General features: G+C 44.5%; 1 protein-coding gene across 1 annotated transcript; it reads left to right on the forward strand.

Annotated features, from left to right (window-relative positions):
• Positions 1 to 16,529: 16,529 nt before the first annotated feature.
• On the forward strand, positions 16,530 to 20,896 carry LOC115120410 (protein Tob1-like). The gene is made up of 3 exons (XM_065007840.1): positions 16,530 to 16,813; positions 18,471 to 19,622; positions 19,747 to 20,896. The coding sequence occupies exons 2-3, from the start codon at positions 18,603 to 18,605 to the stop codon at positions 19,984 to 19,986; spliced, it is 1,260 nt and encodes a 419-aa protein (XP_064863912.1). The 5' UTR covers positions 16,530 to 16,813; positions 18,471 to 18,602; the 3' UTR covers positions 19,987 to 20,896.
• The last annotated feature ends 2,690 nt before the right edge of the window (positions 20,897 to 23,586 follow it).

Raw genomic sequence — 23,586 nt, forward strand, 5'->3', positions numbered from 1 at the left:
TTGAGCAGAGGGAAGAGATGATAGGATGGAAGAGGAGAGAGTAGCGGGGGAGAGAGAGCGAAGATTGGGACGGCGCGATACCATCCGAGCAGGGGCAGTGTGGGAAGTGTTGGATGAGAGCAAGAGGGTAAAGGATACAAGGTAGTGGTCGGAGACTTGGATCCATGGCTTGCAGCAGATTTACTCTGGTGTAGGGTTGTTTATCATACACTTTCCATCTCCAAGAGGAGAAAAACTCCTCAATCGGATTCAGGAAAGGCGAGTATGGAGGGAGGTACAAGTTCATAAACTGCCCATTGATGTTAAACCATTCCCTTACCTGAGCAGCTCGGTGGAAACTGACATTGTCCCACACTATCACATAGGTGGGAATGGGATTCTCATTTAGCTCTTGACCCTGCTGCTCTTGAACCCGCTGCTCAAATAAAATATCTCTTAGATTGGCAATAAATCTTAGAAGGTGCTGGGTGTTATATGGCCCGAGTGTAACATGGTGATGTAGAACACCATGGTTGCTGATAGCAGCACAGATTGTGACATTGCCACCTCGTTGACCAGGGACTTCAACAATGGCCCGCTGTTCACCCGCTGTTCAATCATGTTTCGGCCTCTCCTTCTCTTTGTTAGATTGAAGCCTGCTTCATCGACAAAGATGAACTCATGGGGTCTGTCCAAGGATTCCAAGTCAAATATTATCTGTGTAGAAATACAATATACTGTATGTAGGATTTTGTAAGTCGTGCAGAGACAGTGCTATACTGTAGAGTACAATTAGGCTTCTGATTCACATACATTGTATGTGCTGAAGAGTAATGTCATTCACATAGTATGTGTTAGTACTGTAGACAATCTGGATTGCAGTAAATGTTTCTGAATGTACACTTACTTGCACATACTGAGCTCGCAGTTCTTTCACCCTTGGTGAGTTGCGCTCAAAAGGTACTCGGTATACTTGTTTCATTTGCATCCTGTTACGATGGAGGACACGGCCAATTGTGGAAATGCTCACACTGTCGATTCCCTGGAAGTGTGTGTTGTCTTGTATCACTCGTTCCTGGATTTCTCTGAGTCGTGTTGCATTATCTTGAAGGACCATGCCAACTATAACGGCCTCTTGCTCCCGAGTGAATATAGCGGTCCTTCCACCTGCATGTGGCAGCCTTGCAATTCTACAAAAAGTAGTTGTGCAGTTACAAGACATATTCATGCAGTACAATACATACAGTGATTAACTTTACAAATGTCTATTGAAACAGCTGCATATAGTGTAGTACAGTAAATTTGCAATTACAAAAATACAGTAGTATACTTCCTCTCCGTCCTCCTCTTCCTCCTCGTTGCCCACCTCGCATACGCACTCGTCCTCGTCCTCTCACATTGTTTCTTCTATCCATTCTCAGACATTCTCCTTCTCACCTTCAACAACCTGTTTGCTCTCTGAACTGGCTTATATTGGTTGTGTCGCATCATTTGAAACAGGTTAAATCCATTTTGAGTGGTTGTGTTCAATCAATGACATATGTTCTCTATTTGTATTTGACTGTTGCCACTTGTGTTTACCAGTATGGATGCCATGTACATTAGAGCGCAGAATGTGTTTTGAGAATGAGAATGTGTTTAGAGTTTTGCTGAAAAGTCTAAGTGACATCTGCAAATTGTGTTTTACCATGTGAAATGGTTTAAGGTATTGACAACAGACTGCATAATTAGCTAAATGAGTCCAGGCAACTGAGAACTTTGTTCAGCCAATGGGTTTTAGTGTTTAAGCAATTGAGAAAAACTGTAATATATGAAGCAGAGAAAGCTGAGAAACATCCATTTATTCCCCAGCTATGAATTAGTTAGACTCTTTTTGAGAGCTCAGTGCCGTCCTCCCTGTCCCAGAAATTGATTTGATACCCAAGGAGAGGAGAGGAGGGAGGAGAGGCGAAGAGAGGAGAGGAGACGAGGAGAGGTGAGGAGAGGAGAAGAGAGGCAAGGAGAAGAGAGGAGAGGACAGGAGAAGAGAGGAGAAGAGAGGCAAGAAGAAGAGAGGAGAAGAGAGGCGAGGAGATGAGAAGAGAGAAGAAGAGAAGAGAGAAGAGAAGAGAGGAAAAGAGAGGCAAGAAGAAGAGAGGAGAAGAGAGGCGAGGAGATGAGAAGAGAGGAGAAGAGAAGAGAGGAGAGGAGAGGAGAAGAGAGAAGAAGAGAAGAGAGAAGAGAAGAGAGGAGAGGAGAAGAGAGAAGAAGAGAAGAGAGAAGAGAAGAGAGGAGAGGAGAGGAGAAGAGAGAAGAAGAGAAGAGAAGAGAGGAGAGGAGAGGCAAAGAGAGGAAACAGAAAATGTGTTTAGGTTAAGGACTCCAAAATGAGTGTGCAATGGAAGGTCAGAGTCAAAATGAAAGATAAAGGAGTGAGGAAGGAAAGAGAGGAGGACAAAAATACAAATCACACTGCCAGAGACTCAGAGCCCACTGTATCAGACTCCATTCACTATTCATGGTAATGTGACACATCATCCCCACTGAGAGCAATGGATGGCCCTCACTCCAAAACCCATTCCATCCACAACCACTAGCTGTCCAATGCTGAGTGTAATTGAATTCCTCAAAGTCGATCTGACTGTGAAAGCACATGCTTTATATCATGTGTAAGTGTACTGTCTGTCTGTGTGTCTGTAGCAGGAAAACACACACACACACACAAACACACACACACACACACACACACACACACACACACACACACGCACACACGCACAAACTTGGTCCATAGCTTGGTCCATAGCGTGTTATTTGAGGCCGACACTGTAAATTTACAGCAAAACCTTTCACAGTTAGCTACTGTAATTCTATACAGTACTGTATTAGCGTTTTGCTGTATATTTGCAGCAGCACCCTGTGAATTATGGTGTATTGTGAGAAAATGTTGTCAGCTGCAAAATAATCTTTGTCTCAATTAACATATTTTCAAAAAGTATCTTGTTACAAACACAGGATATGTTGAAGACCAACGCATCCTTAACTACAGCAACATCCCTAGTAACGGTTACAGAAGCATTTTACTTGCCGTGACTTGGTCTTGTTTTGGGGGCGTAGCTCATTAGAATAATACCCACAGTGCTTTTCAAGTGTTCATTTTTACATTTACATTTTGGTCGTTTAGCAGACACTCTTATCCAGAGCGACTTACAGTCAATGTATTTAAGTAAGGTAAACAAACATATACCACAGTCATAGCAAGTAAAAAGATTTTTACAGTTACTGAGAATGCTGACGTTAAGAGGGATATATTATATTAGACAGTACAGAACACGTATTCTACTTCAACTTTTACAAATTAGACTAAACGAATTGTAGTTCAGTGAAATACAAATTAGAAAGTAGGTATTGAAAGTATTGAAATAGCTATATCAAATACATTCAACAGAAATACTGCCCATCGTTGGCACTAGCTGCCTGCACTGTAAATATGCAACAGTTTAGTAACCACTGTGCTTCCAGTAATGTACTGTAAATATGCAACAGTTTAGTAACCACTGTGCTTCCAGTAATGTACTGTAAATATGCAACAGTTTAGTAACCACTGTGCTTCCAGTAATGTACTGTAAATATGCAACAGTTTAGTAACCACTGTGCTTCCAGTAATGTACTGTAAATATGCAACAGTTTAGTAACCACTGTGCTTCCAGTAATGTACTGTAAATATGCAACAGTTTAGTAACCACTGTGCTTCCAGTAATGTACTGTAAATATGCAACAGTTTAGTAACCACTGTGCTTCCAGTAATGTACTGTAAATATGCAACAGTTTAGTAACCACTGTGCTTCCAGTAATGCACTGTAAATTCTAGAAATACAGCATGTTGCTGTAATCAGGTGTTCCAGTTATATGCTGTACATTTGTGTTACAGTAAAGGTCCTGTAAATCTACAGTATTTTACTGGCTTCTGTGCTGCTAGTCATTTACTGTAAATTTACAGTAACCTACTCGCTATTGTGCTGCCAGTAATTTACTGTTTTTTTTTTTACAGCATAGCCAAGATCCCCCCCCCCCCCCCCCATTTCTCCTTCACTCAAATCCAGATAGCTGATGTTCTGAGAGAGCTGCAAAATCTGGACCCCTACAAATCAGCAGGGCTAGACAATCTGGACCCTCTCTTTCTACAATTATCAGCTGAAATTGTTGCAACCCCCTGACCCAAACTGTTAAAGACCTATATCCATCCTGCCCTGCCTTTCTAAAGTCTTTGAAAGCCAAGTTAACAAACAGATCACCGACCATTTCCAATCCCACCGTACCTTCTCCGCTATGCAATCTGGTTTTCGAGCTGGTCACGGGTGCACCTCAGCCATGCTCAAGGTCCTAAACGATATCATAACCGCCATCGATAAGAGACAATACTGGGTATTCATCGACCTGGCCAAGGCTTTCGACTCTGTCAATCACCACATTCTTATCGGAAGACTCAACAGCCTTGGTTTCTCAAATGATTGCCTCGCCTGGTTCACCAACTACTTCTCAGACAGAGTTCAGTGTGTCAAATCGGAGGGCCTTTTGTCCGGACCTCTGGCAGTCTCTATGGGGGTGTCACAGGGTTCAATTCTCTGGCCGACTCTTTTCTCTGTATACATTAATGATGTTGCTCTTGCTGCTGGTGATTCTCTGATCCACCTCTGGCCCTTCTTTGGACACTGTGTTAACAAACCTCCAGATGAGCTTCAATGCCATACAATTCTCCTTCCGTGGCCTCCAACTGCTCTTAAATACAAGTAAAATTAATGCATGCTCTTCAACCGATCGCTGCCTACACCTACCCGCCCGTCCAGCATCACTACTCTGAACGGTTATGACTTAGAATATGTGGACAACTAAAAATACCTAGGTGTCTGGCTAGACTGTAAACTCTCCTTCCAGACTCACATTATCCATCTCCAATCCAAAATGAAATCTAGAAATGACTACCTATTTCACAATAAAGCATCCTTCACTCATGCTGCCAAACATACCCTCGTAAAACGGACTATCCTGCCGATCCTTGACTTTGGCGATGTCATTTACAAAATAGCCTCCAACACTCTACTCAGCAAATTGGGTGCAGTCTATCACAGTGCCATCCATTTTGTCACCAAAGCCCCATATCCTACCCACCACTGCGACTTGTATGCTCTCGTTGGCTGGCCCTCGCTTCATACTCGTCGCCAAACCCACTGGCTCCAGGTCATCTACAAGTCTTTGCTAGGTAAAGCACCGCCTTATCTCAGCTCCTTAGTCACCATAGCATTACACACCCGTAGAACGCGCTCCAGCAGGTATATTTCACTGGTCACCCCCAAAGCCAATTTCTCCTTTGGCCGCCTTTCCTTCCAGTTCTCTGCTGCCAATGACTGGAACGAATTGCAAAAATCACTGAAGCTGGAGACCCATATCTTCCTCACTAACTTTAAGCACCAGCTGTCAGAGCAGCTCACAGATCATTGCATCTGTACATTGCCCATCTGTAAATAGCCCATCCATCCCATCCATCTTCCTCATCCCCATACTGTTATTATTATTTTTATTTTTTTGCTGCTCATTTGCACCCCAGTATCTCTACTTGTACATTCATCTTCTGCACATCTATCACTCCAGTGTTTATTGCTAAATTGTAATTATTTTGCCACTATGGCCTATTCATTGCCTACCTCCCTTATCTTACCTCATTTGCACACACTGTATATAGACTTTTTCTCTATTGTGTTATTGACTGTATGTTTGTTTATTCCATGTACACTCTGTGCTGTTGTTTGTGTCGCAGTGCTTTGCTTTATCTTGGCCAGGTCGCAGTTGAAAATGAGAACTTGTTCTCAACTAGCCTACCTGGTTAAAAAATCTGTGTGAGTTAGCCAAGAGCTGTGTGAGTTAGCCAAGAGCTGTGTGAGTTAGCCAAGAGCTGTGTGAGTTAGCCAAGAGCCGCGTGAGTTAGCCAAGAGCTGTGTGCGTTAGCCAAGAGCTGTGTGTGTTAGCTAAGAGCCGCGTGAGTTAGCCAAGAGCTGTGTGCGTTAGCCAAGAGCTGTGTGAGTTAGCCAAGAGCCGCGTGAGTTAGCCAAGAGCTGTGTGCGTTAGCCAAGAGCTGTGTGTGTTAGCTAAGAGCCGTGTGTGTTAGCCAAGAGCTGTGTAAGTTAGCCAAGAGCTGTGTGCATTTGCCAAGAGCTGTGTGCATTTGCCAAGAGCTGTGTGAGTTAGCCAAGAGCTGTGTGAGTTAGTCAAGAGCTGTGTGTTTTTTCTACTGTATATGATTCTAGGCCAGTATAGGCCCGGTGTATTCAACTCGTTCCCTACGAGCTCCGGAGACAACTGGTTTTCTGTTCCATCTGAGAGGTCATTTCACCGACCTGGTGTACCAGGTCTAAATCAGTCCCTGATTAGAGAGGAACATTGGAAACATGCAGTGGAACTGGCTTTGAGGTCCAGAGTTCTGTCTGAAGGCTCTAGGCTATATGGCTCTGATCAAGAGTATTGCACTACACAAGGAATAGGGTGTCAGAAGTATGCCATTTTGTGTCTGTGCCACGTTTGCTGCCATTTAGCTTAATGTGACTGGCTGACTGGCTGATTCATGATAGCCTGCTGAACATAATCCCTGAAATGAAATCCAGCCTGGAACAGAATGGCATTGAAATGGGAGAGGAGATCCCACTGATAGTTAATAGACATTAATAGATAGTTAATAGATATGAATAGATAGTTAATAGACACACCTCCACAGTCATTTTCATAGGAGCTAGTCTGTCAACGCTGTTTTGACATTCAGACATGGACTTTGCATTATATAAGGCTCAGTACCAAAGACTTGACCTTAATTTAACTAGGCAGGTAAGAACAATTTCTTATTTACAATGACAGCCTACCGGGGAACAGTGGGTTAACTGCCTTGTTCAGGGGCAGAACAACAGATGTTTACCTTGTCAGCTCAGGGATTTGATCCAGCAACCTTTCAGTTACTGGCCCAATGCTCTAAACACTAGGCTACATGCCGCCCAGACTTTACATACATGGTTATGATAACTAGGAGGTTGTACTGTCCAAATCCATGAACACCTCCGGTTCCCAGTCCCACCTCCCATGCGTGTACTGTATATCAACATTTTAGTGTTAGTTTATTTAGCCTAAAAGTTATTTCCAACTCTTTTCCCTGAGCCCATTGCTCCAACCTCTTCAAAGCATGCATGTATTCAGTAGAGTCGAGCTGTGCAGGTATTAACAGGTATTAACATACTTAATGACATTCCTACTTCTTAGCAGGGAAGTGTGACTAGTGAGCACAACCCCCCCCTAAAAGGGTGAAAGTTAGAATAGCATTTAGCATTAATATTAGCATTTGACCTCGTGGAGACTAATGTCCCCAGTTGGTCAATAATCATGTATTTACTATTCTTGTGGGACACACACACACAGAAAAACACACACGCACGCGCACACACGCACACAGAAAAACACACACGCACGCGCACGCACGCACGCACAACTGGAAAGGAAGATGTTTTTTTACCCCAAGAGGGAGGAGATAAAGTTTAAAGTTGACTATGTTCTTTTCATTAGCCACATTTACACTTTCAAAAACACAACTGGGAGCACCTCACCACAACAACAACAAAAACAGTGGGGCCCTTTGGTCTCTATGACAAGAGGCAGAAACCAGCGAGAAACCTGGCGAGCCTGAATGCTATTAAACCAGTGGGGAAGAATCTTCATACATTTTTAACACACTCCACCATGTTGTGGAAATAACAACCAAATAACACAGCCACAGTGTATGTAGTTGGATTTTCTCTGTTAAAGAACGCCATTTTGCAGTGTTTGGTCATCTCACTGCCTGAATGCTGCCGTGTTGTGGAAATAACAACCAAATAACACAGCCACAGTGTATGTAGTTGGATTTTCTCTGTTAAAGAACGCCATTTTGCAGTGTTTGGTCATCTCACTGCCTGAATGCTGCCGTGTTGTGGGAATAACAACCAAATAAGATAGGCATTTGTGGTATGTATTGATATTCAAACTGTCCTTTTCACCGTGGCCCTGTGTGGCTTAGCCGGTTGAGCATGGTGATTGCCACGCCAGAAGTAGAGGGTTCGGTTGCCGCTTGGGGCCACCCATATGGAAAATGCATGCACATGTGACCAATGTGAAATGACTAGCTAGTTAGTGGTGGTACGCGCTAATAGCGTTTCGATTGGTGACGTCACTCGCTATGAGACCTTGAAGTTGTGGTTCCCCTTGCTCTGCAAGGGCTGCAGCTTTTTGTGGAGTGATGGGTAACGATGCTTCGTGGGTGTCAGTTGTTGATGTGTGCAGAGGGTCCCTGGTTCAAGGCGAGGAGAGGGACGGAAGCTATACTGTTACAAACACGTGACTGTAAATAGCTTTGGATGACAGCGTCTGCTTACGAGTATATGTTATATACTGTAATTCATAGCATACAGATTGCTTGATTTGGTTAACTCTCAACCTGAATGCAGCCATGTCTTGGTCTTTGTCCAATGGCTTCTGTAGTGTTTTTATGGCTCCATCACACAGGATCCTCCCTGCTGGGACTCATCTCTCACCCCTACAGAGGCCCAATCTGGAGAGAGGGAGGGAGGGAGAGAGAAGGAGGGAGAGAGGAGAGAGAGGGAGGGAGGGAGGGAGGGAGGGAGGGGGAGAGGGGGAGGGAGGGAGGGAGGGAGGGAGAAAGGGAGGGAGAGAGAGAGAGAGAGAGAGAGAGAGAGAGAGAGAGAGAAAGAGAGGGTTGCCTGAGGCTGCAGAAAAACATGTAGCTGAAAAACAGACACTCTTCTATAAATGAATGTCAATCATACTATAATCAATTCTAATATTGTATTGCATCACTGCATTCCGGGTTTCCCAGAATGCACTGCATTAACGTCCATCCCCTGAGTTGGACAATATTTCAGACTGAACAAATCAATCATTTATGAAACATACTGTCTCCTTTTGCCTGGGTATTCAGGGCAGGATATAATATTCTGTCTCAAATCTGTTCCCCTCCTCTGAACCCCCATTGCCCTAGCTGTATAGTTAATTAATACGGTTTTGTGTTTATTGTGCTCCAGAGTTCATGTTAAGTAAGAGAGGGCTGTGATGTCAAACATCTTAGGACTAGGAGGGAGGGAGGGAGATCTCAAAAGATGGTCCAGGTATGACATTCACCCAGTCACGCTCACGTCGGTCATCATGAAGTGCTTTGAGAGGCTGATCATGGCCTACATCAAGGCCAGCATGCCAGGCACACTGGATCCACTCTAATTTGCATACCGCTCCAATAGATCCATGGAAGATGCCATTTCCATTGCTAATCACATGGCTGTAACACATCTGGACATGAGAAACACGGATGTGAGAATGCTGTTCATTGACTACAGTTCAGCATTCAACACTATAGTTTCCTCCAAGCTCGACACCAAGCTCAGAGCCCTGGGTCTGGACACCAAGCTCAGAGCCCTGGGTCTGGACACCAAGCTCAGAGCCCTGGGTCTGGACACCAAGCTCAGAGCCCTGGGTCTGGACACCAAGCTCAGAGCCCGGGGTCTGGACACCATCCTCTGTAACTGGATCCTGGACCGGCAGACCACAGGCTGTGAGTATTGGCAACAACATCTCCTCCACACAGACTCTTAACACAGGGCACCCCCAAGGGTGTGTCCTCAGTCCTCTTCTGTACTCCCTGTTCACCCACGACTGCATGGCTTTGCACGACAGCAACTCCATCATAAAGTTTGCAGACGACACCACGGTTGTAAGCCTGATAACCAACGACAATGAGTCAGCCTATAGGGAGGGATTTGTGCCATCTGACTTGAACTGCCTGGTGAAACCCCCAAGGCCACAGCAATCATTCGTAGCCAGTTTCAAGAACCCCCAGTTACTAGAACAGTTTGGGTTAAAATTCAGAAACTGATTCAGAAGATTCAGCCCTGTTTAGCAAACTTCGAGCATAGCCCCCTTTACGGAGGTAATTAAAGGTAGTTACAGTACAGTATGACATACAGTACGACAGTACAGTACGACATAGAGTACGACATACAGTACGACAGTACAGTACAACATACAGTACGACAGTACAGTACGACATACAGTACGACAGTACAGTACGACATACAGTACAACATACAGTACGACATACAATACGACAGTACAGTACGACATACAGTACGACATACAGTACGACATACAGTACGACAGTACAGTACGACATACAGTACGACAGTACAGTACGACATACTGTACGACAGTACAGTACGACATACAGTACGACATACAGTACGACAGTACAGTACGACATACAGTACGACAGTACAGTACGACATACAGTACGACATACAGTACGACATTACAGTACGACATACAGTACGACATACAGTACGACAGTACAGTACGACATACAGTACGACATACAGTACGGCATACAGTACGACAGTACAGTACGACATACAGTACAACATACAGTACGACATACAGTACGACATACAGTACAACATACAGTACAACATACAGTACGACATACAGTACAACATACAGTACAACATACAGTACGACAGTACAGTACGACATACAGTACAACATACAGTACGACAGTACAGTACGACATACAGTACGACAGTACAGTACGACAGTACAGTACGACATACAGTACAACATACAGTACGACAGTACAGTACGACATACAGTACGACATACAGTACGACATTACAGTACGACATACAGTACGACAGTACAGTACAACATACAGTACGACAGTACAGTACGACAGTACAGTACGACATACAGTACGACATACAGTACGACATACAGTACGACATACAGTACGACAGTACAGTACAACATACAGTACGACATACAGTACGACATACAGTACGACAGTACAGTACGACATACAGTACGACATACAGTACGACATACAGTACGACAGTACAGTACGACATACAGTACGACATACAGTACGACAGTACAGTACGACAGTACAGTACGACATACAGTACGACATACCGTACGACAGTACAGTACAACATACAGTACGACATACAGTACGACATACAGTACCACATACAGTACGACATACAGTACGACATACAGTACAACATACAGTACGACATACAGTACGACATACAGTACGACAGTACAGTACAACATACAGTACGACATACAGTACGACAGTACAGTACGACATACAGTACGACAGTACAGTACGACATACAGTACAACATACAGTACAACATACAGTACGACATACAGTACGACATACAGTACATCATACAGTACGACATACAGTACGACATACAGTACGACAGTACAGTACGACATACAGTACGACAGTACAGTACGACATACAGGTTTGGTTAAGCAGGTTCGCCACCCTCAAGTCAGCGGCTAGTAGTGTCCTGGACGAAGACAACGTCTGGACTGGGGCACGAAAATGGCTAGTAATGTTAAGACTGGGCCTAACCGGAGTGGGCGGAGTCCAACACCTCCCCAGCACTGGGAAACAACAGAGGGTCCGTCCACTACTACAAGCTTTCTCTGCCCTTAACCTTGTTCTGAATATCTCCAAAACAAAGGTCATGTGATTTGGTAAGAAGAATGCCCCTCTCCCCACCGGTGTGATTACTACCTCTGAGGGTTTAGAGTTTGAGGTAGTCACCTCATACAAGTACTTGGGAGTTGGGCTACAATACACTGTCCTTCTCTCGGCACATATCAAAGCTGCAGGCTAAGGTTAAATCTAGACTTGGTTTCCTCTATCGTAATCGCTCCTCTTTCACCCCAGCTGCCAAACAACCCTGATTCAGATGACCATCCTACCTATGCTAGATTACAGAGATGTAATTTATAGATCGGCAGGTAAGGGTGCTCTCGAGCGGCTAGATGTTCTTTACAATTTGGCCATCAGATTTGCCACCAATGCTCCTTATAGGACACATCACTGCACTCTATACTCCTCTGTAAACTGGTCATCTCTGTATACCTGTCGCAAGGCTGATTGGATGATGCTTATTTATAAAACCCTCTTAGGCCTCACTCCCCCCTATCTGAGATACCTACTGCAGCCCTCATCCTCCACATACAACACCCGTTATGCCAGTCACATTCTGTTAAAGGTCCTCAAAGCACACACATCCCTGGGTTTCTCCTCTTTCCAGTTCGCTGCAGCTAGCGACTGGAACAAGCTGCAACAAATACACAAACTATCTCAATCTCTTCATTCAACGACTCAATCATGGACACTCTTACTGACAGTTGTGGCTGCTTTGCGTGATGTATTGTTGTCTCTACCTTCTTGCCCTCTGTGCCCAATAATGCTTGTACCATGTTTTGTGCATATTGTGTTGCTGCCATGTTGTGTTGCTACCGTGCTATGTTTTGTCTTAGGTCTCTCTTTATGTAGTGTTGTGGTGTCTCTCTTGTCGTGATGTGTGTTTTGTCCTATGATTTAACTTAATTTTTAATCCCAGCCTCTGTCCCCGCAGGAGGCCTTTTGCCTTTTGGTAGGCCGTCATTGTAAATAAGAAATTGTTCAATTGACTTCTACCTTTTTCTCAATTTCCGCCTGACTGGGGTGCCCAAAGTAAACTGCCTGTTACTCAGGCCCAGAAGCTAGGATATGCATATAATTGGTACTATTGGATAGAAAACACGTTGAAGTTTGCAGAAATGTTAAAATAATGTATAAGACTATAACACAATTGATATGGTAGGAGAAAATCCCAAAGAAAAAAAAACAAAGTAAAAACAACCGAAATGTTTAATATCCATAATTTTTACGATTATTTATTTGAATTGCGTGCCCTCCAATTTCACCAGAAGTTGTCGACAGGAAGTTCTGACTTGTCTAGTTAAATAAAGGTAAATAACATTTAAAAAAAATACTACTGCATGCCCAAACTGTGCAGAAACTTCAAACAACTGGGCCATCTGGCCATTTCCTGCACAGCCATCATCTGCAAGGTATATATAGACAACCATTCCACCTCAGACTGTACCTCCACATGCCCCTGCAACCTGTGTGGGAAAGGGGGCCATTTCTTCAGAACTTGCCCCAGTTCCTACGCCGGCAGGGCAAGGTCCAAGGCCACTAACCCAAATCCCAACCCCTCCAGCCTCTCCACCAGACAATAACATCAAAGACACAGACCTTTCTACAGGCACAACCCAAGATGTCTCAGAAACAACCCCCCCGCCCCACGCCGGCCCCTCCACCTTTGCACCCCCAACAAATCCCTTGCTTACCACCTCCACCCCCTCCAAACCCCTGGTCAAATGGGTGCCGGTTTTGAGAGAGCTTACACAACTCCAGTTCTTAGATGACGATGTCGACCCAAACTGGACTAACATTTCCAAACGGACAAGACCAGACAAACAACAGACCAACAAGAGACCAGACCAGAAGACCACCCCAGAACCCAAACCCTGATGCCAGCCAGCCTCAGTCCAGACCCCTCTGAACCACCTTCACCCCTCCCAGCATCCCCCATTCCGTCACCAAGATAGTACAAGGTTTTCAACAGGCAGTCAATGGAGAGGCACGTCAAAACCTGTGAACAGCCAATATCCATTCAACACAAATGACCTGCTAGAGGCCCTCATCCAAATATGCAATGAATCAATCAGACCTGAACTCTGCCCCAATAACCCATCATCATGACCCTGACAGCACTCCGAACAGAAAGATTTTCCCCAGATGGGTGTTCAAGGTGGCCTCCCCACTAGATAATCCATCTATAGATGCCCTCCACCACCCCCACACCCCCGCTCCCTCTCCATCTATTCCCCCTACTCGTATCCCTCTCACAGAACCAGACCAGAAGCAGGAACCATTCATCACCACACCAGAAGGCACGGAGGAAGGACCAAAGCTCTAGACCTACGCCTGGAGCGAGCAGGCCACAGGAGAGTACCATCACTGACCTCCAGGTCTTGTGCTTCCAGGTGTGTTTGTCTGCTCCTCAGGTCGTCCTTCCTCCCTTTGCAGATCCAGGTCCAGACCCAGCACCAGAACACCGGAAGAGGCACGGAGGAGGGACCAAAGATCACACCTTCACCTGGAGCAAGCAGACAACAGGGAAGTACCAACATTGACCTTTGGGTCTAGGGCTCCCTTGTGTGTCTGCTTGATCCTCAGGTTGTCCTTCCTCCCCTCTACAGACCCAGATCCCAACTCAGCACCTGTAACAGCCCCAGTTCCGGTTTCAGGTTCCCGGTTCCAGTTTTTTCCCCCCCCGGTCCCCAGCACCAGACCCAAAACAAACCCTTGACCTCCAGTCCCGGTCCCAACACCAGAACCAACCCAGGTTTTCCTGGTCCCAGACACAGCACCGACCAACCACAACTGTCACCGCTTTTCAGCAACTGCCAGCACAATCCCCACCACTTCCCCTCCCCCAACACAAAGACACATACTGTACATTGTGGACTGACTGACTGAATTGACTGACAGATTTTTCTGATTGATTGAATGATTGCTTTTGTTTCTTAAAAAAAAAAAGTTTGATTGGATGACCTTTTGGTTTGCTTAATTTGAATTGATTACTTATTGTTTTAATTGTTTATGATTTGAAATTTGAAATTAATGATGGATTGAATTTGAACTTGTTGAACATTTTCAACTGTAATTATTATTTTTTTGAACTATTAAAGGGAGAAGGTAAGTTAACTGGCATTGTGGTATCATGACTTCAGGAAGCAGAGGAGGGAACATGACCCAATCCACATCAACGGTACTGCAGTAGAGAGAGTCAGCAGTTTTAAATTTCTCGGCATCCACATCACAGAGGACCAGAGGACATCACAGGACATCACAGAGGACATCACAGGACATCACAGAGGACCAGAGGACATCACAGAGGACCAGAGGACATCACAGGACATCACAGAGGACCAGAGGACATCACAGAGGACCAGAGGACATCACAGGACATCACAGAGGACCAACAACACCACCACTCTGGTCAAGAGGGCGCAACAGCGTCTTTACGTCCTAAGGCGGCTGAACAAATTTGGCATGCCGCCCCTGGTCCTCTCCAAATACTACCGATGCACCATCGAGAGCGTCCTGACCAGTTGCATCACGGCCTGGTACAGGATTTGCTACATCCACGATCGTAAGGCCCGCGGGTGGTGAAGATGACCCCGTACATCACTGGGACCGTGCTCCAACACATCCAGGACATCTACTCGAACAGTGTCTGAGAAAGTCCCACGGTATCACCAAGGACCCCACACACCCCAGTTCTCTCCCTTATTGTCGTGCAGACGGTATCGGAGCATGAGGTCTGATATGAACAGGCTCAGAGGAAAGAGTTTCTATCTACGACCTATCAGACTGCTGAACACTTGAACTGGACGGACCACGTGCTCTGATCCACATTCCTCTTTTGTTCTCTCACGCTCCTCTATGGTTCCTCAAGCAAGGGGGGAGGCCGATGACATCATAAATTCCCATGAGACCAACTCTTTGAATGCCCTACACCTTGAAGTTTGCAGTTGTGTCAAAAAAAAGCCCTATTTTTCTTAAAACTGTTTTTGTTTTACCTTATAGTGTATACTTTAGTATATTTATACTGGCTTTCAACAGTAAAAGTAATACCAACAAAAAAAAACGTCTTTGAGCTTTACACAGTTGCTGTACTAGGACACAAACAGAAAGAGCTTGACCATTGTGTAACAAAACCAGTCACTCACACGGTCCCACAGACCATGACCTAAACGTTTCATCATAGGAACCTGTAACCTAGGGAACTTTAGCCTACTATAAAACGTAACACTTACACGTAATATCCTATGTTTTAAGCAAGGACTCAATATGCATATCCTTTTAACTCTAATGTCCATTCATTTCAATTTCTCTCTTGTATTCCTAATGTTTAGGAGAGCGAGGTCAGAATAACCCTGTAACTTCGAGCTAAAGCATATCAAAACAAAATTCGCAAACTGTACAGACTGTACAGACTGTACAGCCAATGTCCCAAGTACCTAACGGAACAGAGCACAACCCTACCCGGTGACATGTGTCCTTCCGCCAAACTGCCTATGCACTACTTTTCCCTCTCCACAACCTTTTTTGCACGTCGTCTCACAATGACCATTGCATTTCCGAAATAATCACACTGGCATAATCTTTGGTTATAATCAGAGCAACTACAACAAATCATTGTCTCATATATTTGAGACACTATATCGCACTGATTTTAAGTGTCCGTTTCTTTGCTATGAAATTGAGTGGAATTGATTTACTACTGTCAAAGTACAAACATTAATGTTCAGTAGCTATCTCAACAACCTTCAACATTATGATTACTTGTGGTCCCAATACACAAGAAACGCTAACCACTACGGTAAATAAACCCTTGCTATTGACTGACTTGCTAAACAGCCAATCGGAATGCAAGATGAAGTAGTTCACGAATGACGAAGGCCGAGTTTGGCCAATGCAAAACCGTTATTTAGGCTCGACCTCTGAGCACCTCATCACCGCCTTTTTTGTGTCCGTGGCGGAGTACTATTTATATATAAACGAGACAATCCGAACTTTAAAGCGCAGTTGTAAAAAATAAACTTCCAGACGAAACAGAAATTGTCCCCCGCATAACATAACTGGAATATATTATAGTAATACAGCAGCAGGACATTTTGTTCAACAAGAAATTAGCTAACCGTCTCCATTTAGTTAGCTAAAAAAAACTATTTGACAACGTTATTTTTGTTTGCTACAGTAGCTAACTGACGTTAAGTCATTCGTCATCAAAGCTGTGCAGTGCAACGACCTGCTGTGAATTTCTATGTAACTAACGTTGGCTACTTACATGTAAGTATAATTCTCTTTTATTAGCTATTTCAATAGAAGTCGTTAGCGAGGTAGCTAGTTATTAAGTTATATTGTTGTTCAAATCCCTAGAGACGAGCTAACTTATGATATAACAGCTTTGTTCCGTTTTGGGTTGGGTATAACGTTAGCTAGCTAGCACATATAATTATTAGTAATAACGTTAGATAGCTAGTTGATATAGCTGACGATGGGAATATCTAGCTAGAAAGTTTAAATCAAACTATTTTGAGCTAACAACCAGACGTATTTTTGTTAGCTCGGTGGTCATTGAATGACGGTGAAGGATAGGAGCACATTCAACAGTCTTAATGTTAAATTACACATCCGATGAGATTTCATTTAACAGGTTAAGTCTATACCGTAACGGTAAGCATAGCTGCTGTTTACAATACTACATTTCCTTCAAACCCTTGGTGCGTAACTAGCTAACGTTGGCTACGTTACTGATTGATAGATTCAATTGAAGCGAGGCAAGCTGTAGGATTTGGATTGGACGTTTGATCATCTCATATATATATATATATATATCTATCTATCTATCGCTAGCTAATGGTAATGGTAAGCGTCATTTCTAAGAGAGAAGGACATCTATGACCGTGAATAGAAATTCAATGAGGATTATGTAACAACAAGGGTTCTCTTTGCTAGATCAGCTCACCAGCTGCTCTCTAACAATACATGATTCTCTAGCCAGTGGTGGTTCACGGACACGGTTTCTTCTGTTACCTTCACTAGACAACATGATTCTTTCATCTCATCATATCAAATGAATTAGGGACGTGTTTGTGTCATCGCGCAAGAAATATTCTATATCAGGTGAGGTTACAATGTCTCGGATCATTGGCTAATTACATTGTTACTTTAATTGCGTTAAAAACGCGCTGAGCCACCACTGTCCAGAGGTCAACTATGCTTGCTTTCAGCTGTCACAAATACTAGAAGACTGCCGGGGAACTGAGTCCGTATGTTTAGGCCTTACTTATAGCTAGTGATATTGTACACCCTGTCTGGTGGACACAGCAATGCACTGTACTGGGAAGGGAATGGCAGAGCACATTTAGTACTCTACTGTAAATGCAATCAGGTTTATGAAGCCAACATCTTTACAACGGTGAGTTAAACAGATGATTTAATATATTGATAATATATTCTATTTAGCAGATGCTTTTATCCAAAAGTGACTTGGCGTCGTCATGCGTGCATACATTGATCATATTACTTATATGAACGTACAGTTTTCTTGTACTATTGGATGGTAGGTTTAGCAATAATGACCCAAGTGGGTGTGGTATATGGCCATTTACACCACGCCTATGCATGAATCAGAAAGCCTGTATACAGTCCTTAGCCATGGTATATTGGCCATATTCCACAAACCCCTGAGGTGACTTATTGCTATTATAAACTGGTTACCGTATAATAGCAATAAGTCACCTCAGGGGTTTGTGGAATATGGCCATATATATAACTGTAAACAGGTAGTTTTGCATCATACCAGTGGTATATTGTCTGATATTTACACGGCTGAAATGCTTTTTCAGCCAGTCAGCATCCAGGACCCAAACTACCCGGTTTATAATTAGCCATATAGCATTGTTATTGTGTTTTTGTTAATTTATCTCTCCTCTTCTTCCAGGCTTAGGAACCTTATCCTGTGGACGGAAGGATATCGTTTCAGCAACTACCACTTACTCTGTCCCTCTGTTTGGCCCAAACTGCTTATCACTGCAACGCTCAGGAATACCCACGTCATAACTGGGAAGCAGATATGCAGCTTGAAATCCAAGTAGCACTTAACTTTATTATTTCCTACTTGTACAACAAACTCCCCAGACGGCGTGTGAACATCTTCGGGGAGGAGCTCGAGAGGCAGCTGAAGAAGAAGTACGATGGCCACTGGTACACGGATAAGCCATACAAGGGCTCTGGGTACAGGTGCCTCCACGTAGGGGAGAAGGTGGACCCTGTGGTGGAGCAGGCAGCCAAGGAGAGCGGCCTGGACTTGGACGACGTCCGGGATAATCTCCCTCAGGACCTAAGTGTGTGGATTGACCCCTTCGAGGTGTCCTACCAGCTTGGCGAGAAGGGGCCGGTCAAGGTGCTGTATGTGGATGATAACAATGAGAACAACGGGTCCGAGTTGGACAAGGAGATCAAGAACAGCTTCAACCCAGAGGCCCAGGTCTTCATGCCCATCAGTGACTCTATCGGGACCTCTTCTGAGTCTAGCTCTCCTTCACCCCCTTTCGGGCAATCTGCGGCCATTAGCCCCTCGTTCATGCCGCGCTCCACCTATCCAATAACCTTCACCACCGCCACCTTTGCCGCCACCAAGTTTGGCTCCACCAAGATGAAGATCTCCGGCCGCAACAACAACAATGGTAACGGCAACAAGGTGGCCCGCACCTCCCCAACCAATGACCTGGGGCTGAATGTGAACACCCTAATGAAGCAGAAAGCCGTTTCCACCTCTATGTACTCTCTGTACGGCCTGGGCCAGCAGCAGAATGCCTCTGCACTCTCTCCTAATGCTAAGGAGTTTGTGTTCCCCAGCCTCCAGGGTCAGGGGAGCTCCGGGGGCGTGTTCCCCAGCCTCCAGGGTCAGGGGAGCTCCGGGGGCGTGTTCCCCAGCCTCCAGGGTCAGGGGAGCTCCGGGGGCGTGTTCCCCAGCCTCCAGGGTCAGGGGAGCTCCGGTGGCGTGTTCCCCGGCCTCCAGGGTCAGGGGAGCTCCGGTGGCGTGTTCCCCGGCCTCCAGGGTCAGGGGAGCTCCGGGGGCGTGTTCCCCAGCCTCCAGGGTCAGGAGCTCCGGGCGTGTTCCCCGGCCTCCAGGGTCAGGGAGCTCCGGTGGCGTGTTCCCGGCCTCCAGGGTCAGCTCCGGGGGGGAGCTCCCAGGGAGGGGCGTGTTCCCCAGCCTCCAGGGTCAGGGGAGCTCCGGGGGCGTGTTCCCCAGCCTCCAGGGTCAGGGGAGCTCCGGTGGCGTGTTCCCCAGCGAGGGCTCTCTCAGCCTCAGCCCGCTGCAGTACAACGATGCCTTTGACGTGTTTGCGGCCTACGGAGATCTCAACGACAAGACCCTCAATGATGGGCTGAACTTCAACCTCAGCAACATGCAGTATTCCAAGCAGCAATTCCAGTCGGTCATGGCTAACTAAACCTGACACTAGGACTTGAACATGTTATTTCTTAATGACGACGGTAGCTTGAAGGGAAGCATTACGAAGAACTGGACTTTCAAGGAACCTCTTGAGGAGCTTTCTATCTAGTTAGGGAAGCAGCATGTGTCCAAGGGTGCTTTTTCTCTGCCCCATTGAATTCCTTTTTTTTTACTAAAAGTTTGTTGTACGAACACGTCCAAGCTTGATTACTTAAATTCAACATGCATAGTTGTTTTTTTTGTCAACCGAGCACAAAATATATTTTTGTACTATGTTTGAAATACAAAAAAAAATACTCCATTAACAATGGATAAAAAAAATAAAAATGTTTCTGTCCTCTTAGTGTTTTACATGTGTTAGGAAATGGCAGATTTGTATGACTTTGCACTACTAAATGGGGTTACTTGGTCTTTTTCTACTTGCATAATTTAATTTAGTACAGAGTTTAAGATATCAGAGTATATATTGTTTCTTTGACATGGCAGTGATGGCTGCTGCAGCTTGTCATTGTGTTTTTTTTATTAGTATTTTTTTAGTTTTTAGGTAAAGAATTGTCTTTAAAATCCGCCACGTATTCTAAAGATTGCGAACAGAGTTTTCCTTTGTGGTGGAATTTCATGCACAACAAGAGTTGTATTTTCTCTTAAGAGTTGAAAGATTTTGCTATATTATGTACAAAAATGTAAATTGTATACATTTTAATTTTGTACCTACATTGTGTAATACTTGATTTAAAAAAAATACGGGAAAACAAAGTATTTTTTGTCCGTGTCTTAGATGTCAAGAGGGACTGGAATAGTTTATTGTTTTGTATTAAAAATGCTTAAATTATGTTTCTCTTTTTACATTTAAAAAAAATATTTGCACCCTGGTCTTTTTAATAAATTAAACTACAGTCAAAACATGATTTGTGGACGTTGGATTTATTGATTGCTTGCATTTGTTAGGCTCAGAATATTATATTACGAATAACTCGTTACTATAACTACATTTTGTATGTGATGCATTGGAAAGTAATGGGGCATTTATGACAGGATTAGACAATTAGTTTAGGACCAAGGCAAGGCCTGACTCTTCACTATTCCGGGGATAGTGTTGATGCGTTTCTATTATAATAGGCCATCAGTAAGACTGCTCAATGCACATCTACCTTCTGAATGAACAACCTTAGCTGTTGGGCAATCCTTGGCCCTGGATGGATAAAGAAGCAAGCTGTGACAGTGTAGCACTATATACATGTCATGTTTATAATCTTGTGCCCAAAGGGCAAATTAAGATAACACAGAATGACTTGGCAGTTTATTACTGTGACATCACACACAGATAATCAACAAGTCATACCACTCTTATGTTGTGCATGTGAACTCTCAATGCTATTCATGATTATGATGGAATCCTGTACGCATGTGGTATACCAGTTCCTTCAGGGACGATCCGAAGTCCACGCCCATCCCCGGGTTACCTTTCATGTGATTGGTGTGGAGGAGCTATTTTTGTCACATGTCAAATTATTGTGACTGTATCAACCTATTTTCAGGCTGTTGCATTACTTTGCTTGCTATAGTCAAATCAGATTGTATTTGTCACATGCGCTGAACACAACAGTGAAATGCTTACTTACAAGCCCTTAACCAACAATGCAGTTTTAAGAAAATACCCCCAAAAAAGTAACAAATAATTATAGAGCAGCAGTAAAATACCGGTACGGAGTCAATGCCCAGGGGCACCGGTTAGTTGAGGTAATTGAGGTAATTTGTACATGTAAGTAGAGTTAAAGTGACTATGCATAGATAATAACAGAGTAGTAGCAGCAGCATAGAAGGGGGGGGGGTCAATGCAAATAGTCTGGGTAGCCATTTGATTAGATTTTCAGGAGTCTTATGGCTTGGGGGTAGAAGCTGTTTAGAAGCCTCTTGGACCTAGACTTGGCGCTCCAGTACCGCTTGCCGTGCGGTAGCAAAGATAACATTCTATGACTAAGGTGGCTGCAGTCTTTGACAATTTTTAGGGCCTTCCTCTGACACTGCCTGGTATAGAGGTCCTGGATGTCAGGAAGCTTAGCCCTGGTGATGTACTGGACCCTCTGTAGTGCCTTGCGGTCGTAGGCCGAACAGTTGCCATACCAGGCGGTATGGATACCAACCCGTCAGGATGATGCAGCTGTAGGACCTTTTGAGGATCTGAGGACCCATGCCAAATCTTTTCAGTCTCCTGAGGGGAAATAGGTTTTGTCGTGCCCTCTTCAGGACTGTCTTGGTGTGCTTGGACCATGTTAGTTTGTTGGTGGTGTGGACAACCAAGGAACTTGAAGCTCTCAATCTGCTCCACGACAGCCCTGTCGATGAGAATGGGGGCGTGCTCGGTCCTCCTTTTCTTGTAGTCCATATACAGCTCATTGTGTGCGGTCTTAGTGCCAGCATCGGTTTGTGGTGGTTTGTAGACAGATGAAAACTCTCTAAGTAGATGGTGTGGTCTCCAGCTTATCATGAGATACTCAACCTCGGGCGAGCAAAACCTCAAGACTTCCTTAGATTTTCTTGCACCAGCTGTTGTTTACAAATATACAACACCTAAACCCCTGGTCTTACAAGAGTGTACTGTTCTATCCTGCCGATAGAGTGTATAACCCACCAGCTGTATGTTATTAATGTCGTCGTTCAGCCACGACTCGGTGAAACATAAGATATTACAGTTTTTTAATGTCCCGTTTGTAGGATATACGTGCTTTTAGTTCGTCCCATTTATATTCCAGCGATTGTAACATGGCTAACAGTACGGATGGCAAAGGCAGATACACATTTATGGAATACCAGCTCCTTCAGAGACGATCCAAAGTCCATGCCCCCCCACACATGCAGAGACCCCACCTGGCTTAATTGGCGCCTCCAGAGATGTGACCTCTCTCATCGTCACTCAATGTAGTGACTCTCACTAGGTTTACCTCCACTGAACTCGCATCCTACCATACCCTTGTCTGTACACTATGCCTTGAATCTATCCTACTATGCCCAGAAATCTGCTCCTTTTATTTGCTGTTCCCAAAGTACTAGATGACCAGTTCTTATAGCCTTTAGCCATACCCTCATCCTACTCCTCCTCTGTTCCTCTGGTGATGTAGAGGTAAACCCAGGCCCTGTGTGTCCCCAGGTGCTCTCATTTGTTGACTTCTGCAACCGTAAAAGCCTTGGGTTCATGCATGTTAACATCAGAAGCATCATCCCTAAGTTTGCTTTATTCACTGCTTTAGCACACTCCCCCAACCCTGATGTCCTAGCCGTGTCTGAATCCTGGCTTAGGAAGGTCACCAAAAATCCTGACATTTCCATCCCCAATTACATTTTCCGTCAAGACAGAACTGCTAAAAGGGGGGGAATTTAAATCTACTGTAGAGATAGCCTGCAGAGTTCTGTCATACTATCCAGGTCTATGCCCAAACAGTTCGAGCTTCTACATTCTAAAGATCTATCTCTCCAGAAATAAGTCCCTCACTGTTGTCGCTTGTTAAAGACCCCTCTCAGCTCCCAGCTGTGCTCTGGACACCATATGTGAATTGATTGCCTCCCATCTATTGTCAGAGTTCGTACTGCTAGGTGACCT

Source organism: Oncorhynchus nerka, linkage group LG23 (assembly GCF_034236695.1).
Source record: "Oncorhynchus nerka isolate Pitt River linkage group LG23, Oner_Uvic_2.0, whole genome shotgun sequence".
Taxonomy (NCBI): Eukaryota; Metazoa; Chordata; class Actinopteri; order Salmoniformes; family Salmonidae; genus Oncorhynchus; species Oncorhynchus nerka.

What these genes read in the sequence shown, in the direction of transcription:
- LOC115120410 (XM_065007840.1), top strand. Translation starts at nt 18,603, where the DNA reads ATGCAGCTTGAAATCCAAGTAGCACTTAACTTTATTATTTCCTACTTG. An exon ending in CCGGGGGCGTGTTCCCCAGC is followed by an intron (nt 19,623 to 19,746) that starts CTCCAGGGTCAG and finishes GTGTTCCCCAGC; the next exon opens with CTCCAGGGTCAGGGGAGCTC.